The sequence below is a fragment of the Tachysurus fulvidraco genome, chromosome 11 (genome assembly GCF_022655615.1).
Source record: "Tachysurus fulvidraco isolate hzauxx_2018 chromosome 11, HZAU_PFXX_2.0, whole genome shotgun sequence".
NCBI lineage: Eukaryota > Metazoa > Chordata > Actinopteri > Siluriformes > Bagridae > Tachysurus > Tachysurus fulvidraco.
The window spans coordinates 16,816,727-16,835,078 of NC_062528.1; the positions used below are offsets into that span (position 1 = coordinate 16,816,727).

At 38.4% G+C, this 18,352-nt stretch overlaps 1 protein-coding gene across 1 annotated transcript; it reads left to right on the forward strand.

Annotated features, from left to right (window-relative positions):
• The first annotated feature begins 1,212 nt into the window (after nucleotides 1-1,212).
• On the forward strand, nucleotides 1,213-16,414 carry LOC113643567 (calponin-3-like). Its single transcript, XM_027147889.2, has 7 exons — nucleotides 1,213-1,412; nucleotides 11,867-11,988; nucleotides 12,958-13,024; nucleotides 13,128-13,265; nucleotides 13,877-13,993; nucleotides 14,595-14,741; nucleotides 15,371-16,414. Exons 1-7 carry the CDS (start codon nucleotides 1,356-1,358, stop codon nucleotides 15,713-15,715), a joined length of 993 nt encoding a protein of 330 aa, XP_027003690.1. The 5' UTR covers nucleotides 1,213-1,355; the 3' UTR covers nucleotides 15,716-16,414.
• Nucleotides 16,415-18,352: the final 1,938 nt, after the last annotated feature.

An 18,352-nucleotide genomic window follows, 5' to 3' on the forward strand; every position in this document is an offset into this window, starting at 1 on the left:
AAGCATCCCTATATTAGCTGGATTGCAATTTTAGAGAAAATGCCTAAAACTGAAATAAATGTTAGCATAAGCCTGGTGTTAGACACTAAAGATTTGTACTGCACAAGCATCTGACATGACAGTCATGTCGCTACCCTGAACTTTTCTTAATTCCAGAGCAAAATGCATGTAGTAGTTCTCAGTTGTGATGACAAAGTGATCTTATCAAAGTTAAAGACAACCACAAATTATTCATCTTGAAAAACTGGTTTAACTATGATCATTAAATAAACAAGCATGAAGGGTTGAACTAAAATATTTTGCATGTTTCTCAAGGACAAGTTAGATTCAAAAGTGTAGAGGGGTAAAAAAAAATATTGCAACATCATACTCAGTCTGCAGTGCTGGAGATTCACTGGTATGTGATTACACCCTGAATCGATTAGGATTATATGTCTTTAATGAAAGCCTGTAAATTTCAGAAAATGGATCAAAGAGAGTCGGTCACTGTTTCAGAAAGCAAAGAAACAGAAAACTGGTAAGCATAGAAACAGAATAAAAAAAATATTTAAAGTTTAATATAAAGTTACTATATATCTAACATCTTTCCCTATCCCTAATGAGCAAGCCAGTGGCAAGGTGTTCACGATGGTGGCAAGAAAAAAACTCCCTGTTACTGGCAAAAAGAAAAGAAAATATTTTGACTTCTTCTTAATTTTTGACTTCTTCTTCTTTTTTTTATTTGATAGAAACGACCCCCAAAGGGATTTCCCAGTCCTTTAAGCATACTATAATGATACAGAGAGAGAGAGAGAGAGAGAGAGAGAGAGAGAGAGAGAGAGAGAGAGAGAGAGAGAACGGTATTAATCAAGGGTATGAGTACTTACCTCATCTATGAGTGTTTAAATAATCAGTCCCTTTAATGGTCCACAACAATAAATCAAACCATAAAGCAACATAATGTGTGACATTCCAAACACTAATAAATTTAAACATTCTATCTCTGTAGCTAACACACTCCAGACCATGATGTCATATGTTATATTAATTTTCATATATGTTATATGCATTTTTTCATATAACTGCACTATATAACTAAATAACTATATAACCATATAACAGTTCTATAGTGTGTTAGCTTTTAATGATCTGCTTGTCTATGACGCAGCATGCATACATTATATAATAAAAGCCATTTTGGACTCATTGGCCTTCCACAGTGCATGCTTTCTCTCGGGTAGGAGGTTGCGCACGCTGCCCAGCCCAAACTCACGTAGCCTATTTCTCTCCTCGCTGCCGAAGATCTTCCTCAAAATCTAAGCAAACTTCTGGGGCAACCTTCATTCAATCCGACTTTATAATACAGATTTAAAAAAATGGCCCAGTTTAACAAGGGACCCGCTTACGGATTATCAGCTGAAGTTAGGAACAAGGTAAGCGTTTATTAAGGGAAAGGTTTATTATGTGCTTGTTTTGTTTAGAGGGAAATCTGTTACTTTGTTTCTCTGTCGCTTCCTTTTTTCCGCCCTCCTCGCGCTCGATTATTGGAAAATGCTCGAAAGTCAGTGGAAACTTTTTGGTTCTGTGATAAAAGAATCGATTCTTTTTTTAGTGGGATCCATTTGGGATTAGTTGCTTCTCTCTTTGTCCTGCCCATCACTGCTTGCTTTTTTTCCCACTCTACTTCATCAGCAAGCCTTCTGGGGGGGAAAAACCCCACACACAATCCCCCAAAGAAGGTAGATAACTTTCATCACACCACATCACACCTTCACAGGACACAGCTGAACTTAATGAATGATTGAAGCCAGTGATTTTGTTTGTTTGTTTCTTTATTCTGTGGTCTGTTATTTCCAACAGACTCTCATTCTGCCACGAATGCATTTCTATAAATTCTGTCATATCAGTAATCTGCTTTGATTTGGGACTCTTTTACGAGTTCAAGTCCTGTAACAACAAAGAGTAGCTTGGTTTGAGTTGGAGTTTATAGCTTTGGTGACATGAATGGCTCGTGTATTGTAATAATCTGTGATGCGTAATGATGTGTTTGGAGAGCAAAAGGTCGTAGAGGCGCACGCTTGTTGGGGTTAAAACAGGGAACATGTATTACGCTATGCTGTTAGATGCAATAGGATGCATGAGAGGATAATGTAGAAATCCTTACTGCAAGCCATCATAGGTTTACTGAGACGCATATGGCGGGGGCTTCCATGCGGTCGATGAAACTGAAATAAAAGCAGACTTGAATGTTAAATACAAACACATCTATGGTTCATCTACTTTCGCATTCATTGCGTTATTTATGCATGTTGCGTTTTTTAGTGCAATACGGTTCAAGTCGAATAGTGAAAATAAAATGGAAGCAACTTTTTTTTTTTGCGGCTGTGGTTATAAGCTTTCAGGAAGTAAGCTCACTCCTTTTTCTAGAGTATTCTCATTTCAGAGAGTGATCTCGAGTCATTTCATCTACCCACAGAACTGAGTCTCTTTTTTTTTTTTAAATGTTATTTTAAGAGAAGTTGCAGTTTATGGAGTTTCCCCAAAGGATAATGGCTCAAAGGGTGTCATTGTCAAATGATGATCATGGGTTCACACATGCATTCTTAGATGTGAATCATTCTTAGCACAAGGCTCAGGTTCTACATATAAATTATATAAAAAGCAAGCATGTTTCGTAAGTTTTGTTCTTTTTGAAAGTCAAATCAGCAAAAGTATTTCTTACAACAAGGTGAAAATGTGGCAAACACACACAAAGTGGCAGCTTCCTGTTTCCTGAAAAAAGAAACCAGAATTGATTTGTATGTATCAGATTGGGCCAGTAATTGATTATAGATTACAGCACCAGATTATTATTGCTGTTTAAATGAGCGGTACACAACTTGGTATTTACTTCCAGTTTTTGGGTGTCATTAGGTTGCTTGCATCCCAAAAATATTTGCCCCATGCAGAAGTCATTTAAGGATATTTCATATGCTTTATTTAAAAACAAAAAACAAACAAACAAAAAAGCACAAAGCATGATCTGAGACAGACAGCTGATACAGAGAAGTGTTCTTTTTGGGGGGTGGGGGGGGGGAGTTTCAGTCACATGTAGTGTAAATATGTAGCAAAATGAAGTATGTAGTTTCCTGACAAACTTGATTTCAAGCATGTAAAGTAACATTGTTCCACTCCATGTCTTGAGATGTGCTAGCACATGGCCATTTCTGATGAAGTAAGTTTGCAGACAAAAAAATCTAAACAATTTGATGCTGTCTGAGTCAAAGCAGTACTTGGAAATGATAACTATGGCAGATGTGCATTGCTTTTGTTGAAAGACTCAAACGTCGGCGAATCAATCACTGTTATGTTGTGGTTGCACTCTCACCATGTGCAGAATTTTAGGCTCTGCATGCAAGCTGATATGAAGGACTAAGGTGGCCAACATTTCAGTATCCAAAATGTCTCAGCTGACTGTGGTAAATATTAATTCTGTGTATTATTCACAGTCTACATGCAGTGATGGTGAGATTTGGGTTTTGGGGTTGCATGTTGCACTGGATATCAATGCTGAGACACTTATGTAAGCCAGGTGTCAAGTAATTGTTATTAACTCTCTAGTTTTCACATCTCAGCATATTTAACAGGATATGACTCGCATTAAATTACAGGGTGTCTGCATGTAGCACTGAAAGGCAGCTAATGTGAACCAACCAAACATGAATTGTATGTTGTAGGTGTTTTTTTTTTTTTTTTTTCCCCTTTGCATCACTTTGCATTTTGTTTAGCCCAGAAAGAGACTCCATGTTCGTTCACTTAAGTTGGTTTAGTATTTTTTGTTGTTTTTTTAATGCGCACTGCAGGGATTACCCACGGTGTTAAAAAAAATTCTTGAGGTCTGGGTGGTGGGGGGTTTTTTGTTGTTTTTTTTTTTTCTCAACTTGTTTTTTACATTTATGGTGATGGATGTATAATATGTAAAACATATGTTATGTATAATATGTAAAACATATGATAGCAAGTCCTGCCGACAGTGCCACACTCACCAGTGCCTGTTTTATGTGTAGGGTTGCAAAAAGTTCCTTATTTAAATATTACCAATGTTACTAACAGACATTCATTAATCCTCGACAGATCCCAGGCAATACAAAAAACCTACAATAGAGAAAAACTCCCTCAAGATACCTTAACTGAGAAATGACATTAAAGTAAAATGATGGCGAACTATAGTATATGTATAATGTCTGGTTAACATGCAATGGTTAAATTGCTGCTGGAACATGAGCACATAGTAACAAAGAAAGTTCACAGACATGCTGGTTTTTATATTGGAGAATACGCAGGCCAACGTTCAGGATTTAGACGTGTGCAGTCTGTTTAGTGCGACCAGATGCTGGAAATACAGACTTTCAAGGAATAAACTTAATTAGGGGATTAATTCATGCTGAAGTGGTATCACTGCCAACTGTGTCCTTGTTCAGACCGACCGACCCAGAGACACAGACAGACTGACCCAGAGACACAGACTGACTGACCCAGAGACACAGACTGACCGACCCAGAGACACAGACTGACCGACCCAGAGACACAGACTGACTGACCCAGAGACACAGACTGACCCAGAGACACAGACAGACTGACCCACCGACTGACCCAGAGACACAGACAGACTGACCCACCGACTGACCCAGAGACACAGACAGACTGACCGACCGACCGACAGACAGAGGCACACACAGACTGACCGACCGACCGACAGACAGAGGCGCACACACAGACTGACCGACCGACCGACAGACAGAGGCGCACACACAGACTGACCGACCGACCGACTGACTGACAGACACAGACCCAGGCAGAGGCACACAGACAGACCGACCGACTGACTGACAGAGACACAGACCCAGACAGAGGCACAGACACAGTGTCTAGTACTTAAAGATCCCTCTGTAGATCAACAAAGGTAGAACATTCAATAAAAACAGTCTGTTCAGTCAGTGCAAAGAGACATCAGTAATTAGATACAAAAACTGGGCCTTGTAATAATTGCATTTGATTAAAATATCAGAATCTTCTGTTTAGATTTTTGTGGATCATGTTAATCTACCTTCAGACTGTAAATGCAGATTATCTGCATAGTATCTTTAAATTAAAAAACAAAACTCAATGTCCATGGAAATTTCTGCCATTATTTTACATTTATACAGACAAAATAATTTGTGGTTGTGGCTCCAAACCGATCATTTGATGCACATCAACACTTTTTCTATTTGCAAGCTGTGAGCGTTTATCTATCCGTGCGCTGTTGATTTCTTAATTCTGATTGGTCTCTCGAACAGATCTGAACAGATCTTTCTTTCTTAAAGTACTCTACGAGTACTGCAAAGTTGTGATTAATGTGCTGCACGTTCTGTCTTTACCTGGCAGAAACATTGTGTGCTGAAGTGTCTGTAAACAAGAATTTTCCTTCTTTCCTTTTCTTTCTTTCTTTCTCTCTCTCTTTCTCTCTTTCTTTCTCTCTTTCATTACAATAATGTAAATGTACCCGAGTTAGCTCAAAAGTCTTGTTGATGTGGTGAAATTGTGGTATATTTGCACTCACATATACGACCAGTCACTGTACTCTTGTCATTTATGTAGCATTCTTTTTTTTTTTTTTAATGGCATTGTTAATGAGAGTGCGCTCCGGTCTCCCCTCCACCATCTTCCAGACTGTATGAAATGTAGTGTTGTGACATGTACAGCAAAGCATATATTACACATTTCCTCTCAGCAGACCGAATTTACGGGTGTGTTTCTTAAAATTATAATAATAATCTGGTGTACGTAATAATTATTTGAAGCTGTGCAAAGTGTTCCTTCAGTACAGGATGGGGCAAAATTGTAGGTTGTTTCTGCACCATACCTATAAAATTTAATCATAGCTGTGAACATGTTCACACTAAACCCCATGTAGACGAGCAGCTGACAACCTCGTGGGATGAAAAAATGTTGACTGTAGGGGCATCGAGGTCCTGATTCATCTTCAAACTTGCAATCAGTTTTTCCTCTTCTCCCTCAAATAAGTGACGTTTGAGTCCAAACACATAGGATCTATTGTGTGGGTGCAGATGGCTGCAAGTGAAGACACTAGTGTTGATCTCTTGGTAACTGTAGGACACAAAACCTCTTGAAAAAGGCAGAAGTTTGATGTAATTTTGCCGTTAACCTTTGACCTCCCTGTGTGAAAGATTTTCCCCCTTTTGTGGGCCTGTCAGAGAGGTGCTTTATTTCATGATGGTCAGAGGTCACTTGGATCAGCTTTTTAGTGTTTACATCATTGATTTTTCCATCTAAGCTTGGAAGTGTTTATTGATTACATCACATGGGGGTTGGTTAAATCTTTTTGGTGTGCAGAATCAATTCCAAGCCTTTGGGATTAACTGTTAGTATTGAATGCCTGGAAGATTAATGCCTATAATTCTGTAAACTTCTGTGGTGTTAAATTAATTAATTTACTTACCTGTTTATTTATTTATTTATTTATTTATTTATTTATTTATTTATTTATTTATTAGAAAGCATGAATAATGCTAAACCGGTAGCTGTTAGCTCAACAGAATTTGAGCTACGTTTAAATTTAGCTGCTTTAGCCTTTCAGCCATAGTTCGAAGATGGAACCAAATTCCATTACTTTTCCCTTCTACACTAGCAGATGTATACAAGTGTTTACAGAAAACAATACTGGGATGCAGGTGTGCCTTTATCTACCGACAGCTGTTTAACTTTTTTCCATCATTTTGCTTTTCAGTCATTGTCAGTGTTCATGTTGGAAAGTGAAAGCATGGAAAGGAGAAAGAGAACACGACCTCACTGCTTAATTTCTTTTTGTTTGTTTGTTTTCACTTCTGTGGGTTTTTTTTTTTTTTTTTGGTTCAGAGGACTTGAGTCTTAAGAGACCTGGCTGTTCTCTTCACTACGAGTACTGAAACGTTGTGATTAATGTGCTGCACATTCTGCCTTTTCTTGGCAGAAACATTGTGTGCTGAAGTGTCTGTAAACAAGATGCAATGATTTTTTTCCTCTGCATTTTACTCTTGTTGCAGAAGACCTTGAGTGCCGGGTTTGTGAACACTGTGCCAGTGCACTGTGTTGTTTACTTACACCGTGTCACATTGAAACCCCAGTGTTGACTCAACAAAATGCTTTTGTTGAAGTGTTGCTTCCTGTTGGCCTTGCACTGGCATGGCTAAGGTATCGGTATACTCAGGTACAATTCAATTAGAAAATATAAAAGTTTTAAATTAAACGTATTTACCCTGAGACAATAGACGCAAGTAAAACAAACGCAAGGAAGAAACCTTGAGAGGAACCAGATTCAAAAGTGAACCATCCTGATTTCTAAAATATGTCCTTTCTACAACAAAATTGAGTTTTTCTGCTGTTTGCCTGCTAGGATACAAAACAATCGAACAAATTCACCTGGTAAATATCCTGAGACTGGTTGATGCTGATTCAGGGTTCGATGTTTCACCCTCAGTGTTTAGTTATACAGTTTTCTAGGTGAACGTATAGGGGAGAGCGAGGACATTGCATCATGGCTAATTAATCCGATCATGTATGAGCTAAAATGATGATACTCATACTGCACATTCTCCCCCTTTCAGACCGTTTCTTCTGCAAAGAAACAAATTTCCCAGTAAAGGTTTTTTTTTGTTTTGTTTTTTTAAATGCTCAGATTTTGTCATACTCTAAACCGTTTGTGTGCAGGATTTTAGTCCTATTATAATCAGTGTTTTCTTAGCTTCTAAAAGGCATAGCTTGCATGTGTCAAAGCTGGTTTGTCATGGCTGTCCCATGATGCTGTTGCAACTGTCCCTTATAACAACATTGATGTAAAAGCTTGTGATAATAGCGTCATAACATTTTGTAATTTTAAGGATTAAAAAAAAACCTTTATCCAGGTTTTTAGCATCCAGATGTCCCAAGCTACCTCAGATGCACAAAATAACCCCCCCACACACAGACACACACACAAGCTACCTCACGTGTATACACACACACACAAGCTAGCACACACACAGTTGAATTCAGAAAAGTTCACAGAAGATTGTGTTTGATTTTTGTAATAAGTCACCAAAACATAGTTTTTACATAGAAACATAGAAATTTTTTTCCCAGTACACACACACACATGCACAGATTTCAGTTCAGGGAATTTCACAAGTATTTAAGTAAATTTTAAGTGTCGTGATTTTTAAGAATTAGTGTATGGTTTTACAGATTTGGTGTGTGGTTCTAGTGTTTGAGTGTCAGGTTTTAGAAATCGTGTGACAAGTAAGGATTTTATAAGTAAGCAGTTGGGGGGGACAAAAACAACTAACTTTATGAAGACCCTGTTTGTCTGAAAATAAAATAAAAAAAAAAGAAACCCTTTTTTTTTTTTTAACTGCAGGATGACATGGTGTCTCACTTTACTCTGCACACTTCAATATATTCATCGGCAAATGTTTTTGAAAAACTGATTGTTCTTTTGTTGAATTAAGTTCACCACAATCATGCATGCAGGCTTTCTATCTTTTGCCTTTCAAGCCTAGACTTGTTGAGCTTGCTGGAAAGACCGTTAGGTGTGTTTGAACATGCAAAGGAAGTCAACAATTCCACCGCTGCTAACTCAGGATGACTCAGTTGCATTGTTGTTGCTTTGCTCAATTCTCAATTGACCTCTTAATGACTCTGTTCTTCTGCTGGTATTACCCAAATATAGTACAACTTCCAATGTTATTATGGCATCACAAGAGTCTGAGTGTATTGAACTCTTTTTTTATTAATTAATTAATCAATCTATTTATTTATTTATTTATTTATTTTTGTAGACATTGTAAGTTGTAAGACAAAGTAAATTATGAACTGCTATGAATTCAGAAAAAACAATCAAAAGTCAATGAAACATTTTTGAACAATTGAAAGAACTGAGATTTGAGAATTGAGACCGAAGCACCAGGTATGTTAATGCTGCTCCCAGCTTACTTGTATTTATTGTTCAAAACCGAGATATTATGATGTTAGTTATATTAGTTAAAGGCAGGGTCTCCGACATTTGAAATCACCAAAACAAACATGCCCCTAACCCAAATTGGTCCCACCCCGGTATTGATAGCTCCGCCCACACATACATGCGTAACCCAGGCAACTAATGGAAAGAAACGTGTCTTTATCATAGCTGAAGGGAAGAACAATACGATTGCAGATAAACAAACAAGCAAAAATGACATGCAAGCATAATCATGCAAAGGACGGCATATATTAGTTCTGTGTAACAAAGCAAAACCAACGTTACTCACCTATCGAGAAGGAAAAAAGCGCCTCGACGTCTTAAGTTGGCCGCATATTCACAGATTGGAGTTTCCCGAGTCAATAACTCCTGAGCTAAACACTGTTACTACACAAAACACGGCTGTAGCTGCCTCTCTACATTACTGCGATAGAAAAGAGGTGTTATTTGTGTAGTAACAGCGCAGAGAACGAATTCTGAGTATGGGTCACCGTACTTAGCCGCATGTCACAATCATAGATCAAGTGAGAGTAACTGATCAAAATATACCAGTAGGAATGAGAAATAGACATTGAGGAACAAAGAAAACCAACTAAAATTAGGCTTACTTGCTCTTTGATGTGAATGGTTGAGACTTTCCAACACAAGCAGCCAGCATGTGCTGGACACGCACAACTGTAAATATACACAACACACTATTAGGATCGAGGAGCTGTGCACGCTACACTTACTCATAAACTCCCATATGCCTTACAACACAGATGTGACAGATGTGACCATTTTTACAAGTGTAAACCGCCTTGTTTCATATTCTGAGTGCATATTTTTAATGCTTGGTATGAGTAGGTATCTGGATATAATTTTCCAATATTACTTCCCCGTCACTGGTTTCATTTATGGGTCAGTTATGAAGAGTTGAAGCTTAAATTACAACTAAAACCACAGGCCAGAGGTCCGGCAACCCTCAATACAATTTCCTGTATATGCAACATGGCTCTTGGCAAAGACTCTAGATAAACATAACCGGGGTGAAGAAGGAAAAATGTTTTCTTGAACTTTATCTCCAGTAGCTTGACTTCATAGACTGTTTAATTCTGGGTTACTGAGACCTAAGATAGTCTAAGAAAACTGGGATCTGGTTTAGGATTTTGGTTAAGGATTTTCACATCTTTAATGTATATGTTTGGACTTCATTTGGTGCTCGGGCATGATGGTTAAAAAAATAGAAATAGATAATGCTTATCATCACACTTATTCTCACATTAAATTTTTGTAGTCTGAGATGCCGTGGTTTACTTTTACAGAATTCACGTCTAGTGACAAAAACAAAAACGGAAGGATTGACTTACATGAACGGGTCAATAATATTTTGCTTTCTTTATTAGTTATTAATTCATGTTCAGTAGCAGATTAATCTCATACAGGGTTTCCCACGGAAAATTTGTTAGTTAAGGCAGTAGGGTGGGGGGGGGGGGGGGTTTACTACATACAGACTCGGTACTACATTTAACAATTATTAAAAACAGGCACGTGCAACCTAGCTATCAGGTGAAGAACTCAAACAACAAAATCACCAGCTAACTTACTTTAAATTTGCAAGAACTAAAGACTATACAATAACAGGCGTAAATAAACCCAAAACATAAGTCCACTTACAGTTCTCACGGACACACGTTTTATCAACTGGCTTGTTATCCTTTAGTGCAGCGGGATTTTATTTTATTTTATTTTTTTTTTTGGACGACCAAATTAAGGCGGTAGGGTTTCCCAGCTTAGGCGGGCCGCCCAAACTGCAAAGTGATGCGGGAAACCCTGATCTAGCCAGACCTAAAGCAGAACTGACTCCATAAGACTGAGAAATGTCTTTACATCTAACTGACGTGTAAAGCCAACAGTTACAGTTCGTTTTGTTCAGCATCACATTTAGGATCATAATAACGTAATGCCAGTGTCCTTACAAAAACAGGCGGGTGTGCAACCATCGATCATTTAACAAAATCATGCACATTAATGAGTCTATACCATGGAAACACAACATTTTAGTTGATCCTCATAAGCACTCGTTGTCACAGTTGTAAAAACGACTTCCTTCTTCCACAAGGATCTTCCACACATCACGACAACTTTTGTTTCTTGGCTGGAAATCTTGTAGAATCCAAACAATCAGATGACGACCTCGAAACTCCACTTCACAAAAAAGCATCATATGCATCAGATATTCAGGGGTTCATGGGTGTGAGTGCTGACACTAGTAGCAGTACAAAATTACAACATATCATTCATTTATTTTATGCCCTGACTGTGTGAGATGTATGATGACTGACACGGAACAGATCGTTCACATAAACACAGCTCAAATTTAATTCATGTTGGTCATTTTGGCTTAATGTGACTATAGGGACTTTCCAAGCATTTGGCTGTTATGAGAACAGCACTATCAACATCAGCTTAATTTTAATAACTCTACTTTAATTCTCTAACATTTGATTACATGCAAAGAGAGCACAATGTTGTCCTCGGGATGTTACGAATCGGTTTATAATTTTGACTTTACTGCTAAACTCCCATCCTATCGGTGGAGGTGTGCTGTAAGAAACAACCTGACAAAAAAATAACAATAACAATAACAACACTTGTCAGTTTTTTTTTTTTGTTTTTTTTTTTATATTCCTCTGGCAAAATAATGAATCGCCACACTTTGAAGAAGTTCAATTTTTTTTTTTCTAGCAAATAAAAACAGGTATGATGCAAAAAAAAAGTTTTGTTTAATAGCAGAGCATTCTGACTTTATTTAAATTTGAATGAAAATTCTGGAAGAAGCAACGCAAATAAAAATACGCATTTTCCAATATATTGTTGCTTTTGCTTTCTCAGATCGCTCAGAAGTATGACCCTCTGAAGGAGGAGGAGCTGCGCATCTGGATTGAGGAGGTCACCGGCATGCCAATTGGAGAGAACTTCCAGCAGGGGCTGAAGGATGGTGTCATTCTTTGCGAGTAAGATGTTGCTAATTTGGTTTGACCCAACTGTACTTTCCCTCAGCACTGGTGTGTATATCTACACTTGAGGAAACACTTTGTCTAGCTTTCTATGTTTTTATAGAAATGGAGTTGATCAGGAATGTAGGCTAACATGGTCAGACATGTTCCATTACAAATGGACGTTTTTATGAGGACGATTATGTTGTTTTTACTATTCAACACTCTTTTCTCCAAATGTCTCCCTGGAAAAATCCCCATCAAAAATCTACCAATTTTTTTCGTTTGAAGTCATGGGTTATTTTTTCCAGACTGCCGCTTATGCAGCATTATAGAGTGCTAATTGGTCTATTCTGTACACATGAGCCGCATGATAACTAAGACTGGCTAGCGTGACTCAGGAGACTGTTTTTCCATCCCAGATGGCTGTGGCATCATGGGGATTTCACCTCTTGATTAGAAGACAACCGGATAAAACATTTGCATCACTCAGGAGCCAGCTGTAGTTCTGAACATTTTGAAGCTGCTTAGCCTAGTTATTTCCATACCATTTTATTTTGAGAAAGAACCCAAATTTCCTCACTTTGTTTTGTATTATTTGTAGCAGATGTGAACAGATGTGAATTACAGTTTGGGTGTTGCTGCCTCACAGCTCCAGGGCCCCTGGTTCAATCCCACACTTGATTAAAGCCCTGTGTGGAGTTTCACATGCTCTCCATGAGTCCATGCAGGTTTCCTCCAGGTTCCCTGGTTTCCCCAATCTCACAAACATACTGCCATGTCGATTAGCCACACCTAATTGCCCTTAGCTGTGATGAGTGTGTGAATGTGTGTTGCATGGTTCTGTTTGACTGGCATCATTCCCACTCTGTGCCAAGTGTTTGTAGGATACGCTCCAAACTCCGCTACAGCCCTGACCCTGATAAAGCAGGTCCTGAAGATGACTGAATAAGTGAGTGAACGATTTACTGTTTTCATTACTTACAGTTTGATCAACAAACTCCAGCCTGGCTCAGTAAAGAAAATTAACAACTCTAAACTCAACTGGCATAAGGTAAGGTAGTTTGGCAAGACCTCTTAAGCATGACTCCAAATTAAACCTTACACCAAAACAGTTTGTGTGCAAAAGCAAATCCTCTTTTCTGTGGTTTGTACAGCTTGAGAACCTGAGCAACTTCATCAAAGCCATTCTTGCATATGGCCTGAAGCCAAACGACATATTTGAAGCTAATGACCTGTTTGAAAACGGGAACATGACACAGGTCCAGACCACGCTGCTTGCGCTGGCTAGCATGGTGAGACTTTCACTTTTTACACATAATAAAAATCCACGGTAGGAAGACCATACAAAGCAATATTGTGGTTTTAGATGCATTGTGTTAACTGCTTATTACTTCATATCATTTTCAAAGGGGATGGCATTAAATGACAGTAATGCAATAGGTTTGTACTGTCACTCAGATATTCGGTTAAAAAAATAGCTGTTTTAAACTTAGTAATAGAATCACTTCATACTATTCAGACTGGATTTCTTGACAAATGGCTTTTAATGTATTTGGAGGATGTTTTTCTGAAGTATGATCCGTTGTGGCTGCGCACGTTGTGCTTAATCATTAGTAGTTCACACGATCATGTCGTATTTAGGAACTCGGAAAACACCTCAAATCTCTGCTTTTCTGAAAAAAACCTTTTAAACCTAATCAAAGTTTCATTATTTCTGGTTAGATCTTGGAGCTACACCAGGACTAAGTACATAATCTAACTTCCCAATGGAAAACGAATCGATCCAAATAGGATTTTAGTTTCAGCCATATTCAATCACTCCCTTTTTTACAAAAGAAAAACTAGCAAGATAATGTATTCGTATGTTTTTCTTTGCACTCAAGAGTTTTGTTTCGATTCAAAGGCAAAGACCAGAGGCATGGACACCAAGTCTGATATTGGTGTGAAGTATGCTGACAAGCAGGAACGACGTTTCAACGATGAGCAGTTAAAGGCTGGAAACTGCGTCATTGGCTTACAGGTGTGGCATATCATCATGACGTATTTATTTGAATAAGAGGTGTTGATGCATTCTTGTACCCTAGTGTGTGATTTTTTTTTATTTTTTTTTTCCTCCTCCAACTTCATCTATTCATGAATTGAAGTAGTAACCTTTTTATAACCAGGATAAAAACTCATTGAGATGAAAAATTTCTTTGAAGACAGCACAAGACCACCGCAATTATCCCTGCCCCTTAGAGAGGAGGGAAATTAATGATAATTAATTAACAATTTAATTAATAATAAATAAATCACATTCTAACTAAAAAATACATAGTAATATACAATCGCAGAAACAAATTCTAGCAATAATTTGCAAGTTCCATAAATTCAACCACTGAAGGAAGCAAAGTAAGTTTGAATTGCTCCTGTAAACTGTTCCACATTGAGGCATTCAGGTTAATACATTATTATTATTATTATTATTATTATTTTCTCCCCTCATCTCAGACCTAATGCATGGAACAAGAAATCGAATAATATCTTTTTGAGCAAGGATTGAGACTACACGTCACTCTCTGTTTCTGACATCTCTGTTTTTTTTTTGTTTTTTTTTTCTGTTTTTTCTTTCTGACATCTAGATGGGGACGAATAAATGTGCCAGTCAGGCTGGCATGACTGCTTATGGCACACGAAGACATCTTTATGACCCAAAGACCCAAACGGACAAGCCATATGACCAGAGTACCATTAGCCTGCAGATGGGCACCAATAAGGGAGCAAGTCAGGTACGTCACTGTCAACAGTTCTGAGCCCAGTTCTGAGAACTGTATTATCATTACAGTCGTGTCTCCGCCTGGACACATTTTTGGATTTGTCTACACTGTGGCTAGCATGTTTTTTCATAGCAGAAAGTATAACCATGCTCACTCCAACAGACTGGGTGTAGTGGGTGAGGTCAATTAGTGACATTTGTGTCACTTTTTTGATTCCTCAGCCAGTGTCTCACCTTATTTTAAAGTGAACACAGCTTCTCCGTTCCATGAAAACGTGCAAGATTATGTTTTATATCACGTAAAAGACTCCACATGCTAATTAGGCATGCAATTACCACAAGCACATAATTCAGTGTGTTCACTGTAAAGTTATTTATTCATGTTAATTACCTGAGAAACTGTAAAAGGGATCCCATAACCAATGAACATACATTTACAAGTCTGACACAATTCAAGGCAGTAATCATTCATTCATAAAGTTTCATTTCCACAGTAATACCTGAACAATAGACGAGTGTATTTCTATTGGTTTAGATCAGTAGAGAGATGCTCAAATAAGTGTACCAAACACCAGGTTTATTGAGAACATCAATTAATGTTTTTTTTTCTTTCCCCAATCTTGTCTTTGGCTTTGACTGTAGTCTGGCATGGGCGCCCCCGGCACCCGGCGAGACATCTTCGACCAGAAATTGTCTCAACAGCCGATTGACAACTCCACCATCTCCCTGCAGATGGGCACCAACAAAACAGCCTCACAGAAGGGCATGAGTGCCTATGGCCTGGGCAGACAGATCTATGACCCCAAATACTGCCCTGCAACCGGGGAGCCTGGAGCCCACACCAACGGCAGCCAGGGCACAGGCACCACCGGCTCCGAGGTCAGCGACACCGACTACCAGGCTGACTACCAAGCAGAGTACCACCATGAGTACCAGCCACAATATGATGAGTACCGTGGCCACTATGACCAGGGCATCGATTATTAGGTGTCTGAATTACAGTGTTCAGATTAAGATTTTTTTTTTCCTCCTTGTTTTTGGTTCTTATTTCAACAGAGCAAGATTTCTTTCCTTGCTGGCCTTACAAACTGATGAAGAGGGAGCAAAATGTTGCCTTAGTACTTATTCCTGTGTAGATTGTCAGTATTGTATTTTGTTTTTTGTTTCTTAATTGCTGAGAATTATGTTTTGGAACATTTGGTTTTTTTTTGTTTTTGTTTTTTTTAAAGCCTTTTTTTAACCTGGGTGTTTGCAGGGAATGCCAAGAGTGCAGAGCCTCTCCCTCAGAGTCGTCTTTGTCCTCATGTAATTTGATTTAGTTTGATTATGAGATGTTCATCTATTTCTGGCCGTCTCTCATCGTCTCAGTACTCTTGGACTCTGAGCTCAAGGACAGTTGGAGGGGCTTGAGTACCTCTTCCTGAATGTTTGTGTAGTTTCCCATGCCCAGACAGGAAGCTGTCAAGTCTCTAGCTGTTGGTTTTAAACACAAAGCCTCTTTTAGATTCATGTGCCCTTTTAATTAATTTGATCTAATGGTGGTTTTGTTACTTGTGCCATATCCTTCTCATGTTTTTAAGCAACCTTTCCTTTTTATTTTCTATTCTCTCCTTTTGTATTTATTGCCACTGCCACTTGATATGGTCCCATCAAATTATTTTTAAATGAATAAATTTTTACATATGACATGAATGTACAGTTTTTTGTCTTCATAACTAAGGTTATGAAAAAGTGAACACGAGCATCTTATGCTCAAGAGGATCTGTTTAGAGATACACCACCAGAATGAGAGATCTTGCCTCTCAGGGACAATATAGCTGTGCATGTTTGTGTGTGTAGACAGGCGCCTTTTTTTGTGTTTGTTCGTTCGTGTGCTCATATGTCGACAGGAGTCAGAATACTCTCACATCCAGGTCAATAAGCCCAAAATAGTCTTGGTACAGAGACTCAGTAAGACATGATACGGATGCAAACTGCCCGATAGGTTCATGGGAAAAGTCCAGAAGCTCAGAGTTTCGCCCCACCCTCATTTCCCCCCGAGAATAAGCCTTTCTTTGTTCAGCAATTCAAGCCTGATCATAATACAGCTATCAGTTAGAACAGAAGCTGAACAACAGCACAGGTTCTCCTAGCAACTTGGCCTTTCAGGACAGACCAAATGCCAGGCAAGTGCACAACAACACGCACAAAATGCTTCACTTGGATTTGTGTTGTGGAGCTGCAAACTTCCAGTAATATGGGTGTAGCAAGATAATTTTCTCCACACGGCGGTGCTATGGTACAGTAGCACTTTTGCTCTACAGGCAAATGATAAAAGCTTTTTATAGATTATTGTGTATATCATTTTAAGAAACATTAACATCACACACACACGTAGCTGAAGTGTAAAATAGATAGTTGTAGATTTACTTATTCAAGGTAGGAGCAACCAAGCTGTTTTGAACATTAAGGTGGTTAAAAACATTACATTTCCTTTAATACTGGGTCTAATTCCATTAAACATGATCTGCAATGCTCTCTCACACACACACCCCTCTTGTAAGTATCACTGGTGTTAAGTCTATATAGGCCTGCATTAATCGTATTGAACATTTTATCAGACTTGGCAGCACTGAAGGAAAATAAAGAGAGAAACCATTTGGCGACAACAATTGTCATCGTCTGAGTCTTTCTTAATCGTAGATGACATTTCTTCATTTTGTCAGGTGATTTGAATGTGACTGGTTTTTTTCTTCGACTTCTGTAATGCGGAAAACACCACATCGTTGTCCTCCATCTTCCCATCCATTTCAGAGGTTAGGTTTACCTTTTCATTAGGCTACATTAACAAGTTCAACCCATTTACTGCCACTTTCTATCGACTGCTGCCACAGACTGAGATGTAAGCTATGCTACTTCATATTCCACCAATGACCCATGCCAAATACAGACAAGCATTCACAATAACAAAAATGTGGTCATGGGTAGCTCATTGGTTAAGATGTTGGGCTACTCATCGGAAGGTCGTGAGTTTGAATCCCACCATGCTGCCACTCCTGGGCCCCTGAGCAAGGCCCTTAACCCTCAATTGTAAATGTAAGTTGGTCTGGATAAAAGAGTTTCAAATGCCATAAATATCGATCTAGCACGGGGGGAAAGAATACATTTTCTGGGACTGGCTATTAAAAAGAAGTACAATCCCAGGAAAACCGGGACATAAGGCAACTCTAGTCTTTACCTACTGTACACTGACAAATTCACAAGTACATCAGAAAGTAATTAAAACACCCGATTCTCTAAATACAAACACAATTAATTAAATAATTATCTAAGAAGTTTTTTTTAATATTAAAATAAACTAGTATATTTTCTATGTTTATGTGTTTCCAAAGAGTTTACAATAGGAAATGAGTTCTTTGGTTATCTGCATCTGTCTCGTGGCCTGTATGAAGACATTCACATTATTTACACTATTCACTCTTTATTCTTCGAAATAAATAAAATGCGGTGCATCACTCATATCTTAACGGCCGGTATTTGATTACAGACTGAATTGATTAGGCTTATGTCAGTTTCATCACCATGGGGCCAGTTGTTAAAAAAATTTAATATGGATCAAAATGATCCGGATTTGGAAATCCCATT

Coding starts and splice junctions, on each gene's coding strand:
- LOC113643567 (XM_027147889.2), top strand. CDS start 1,356: ATGGCCCAGTTTAACAAGGGACCCGCTTACGGATTATCAGCTGAAGTT. Junction 13,266..13,876: donor TGCTTGCGCTGGCTAGCATG/GTGAGACTTTCA, acceptor TTCGATTCAAAG/GCAAAGACCAGAGGCATGGA. Junction 14,742..15,370: donor CCAATAAGGGAGCAAGTCAG/GTACGTCACTGT, acceptor CTTTGACTGTAG/TCTGGCATGGGCGCCCCCGG.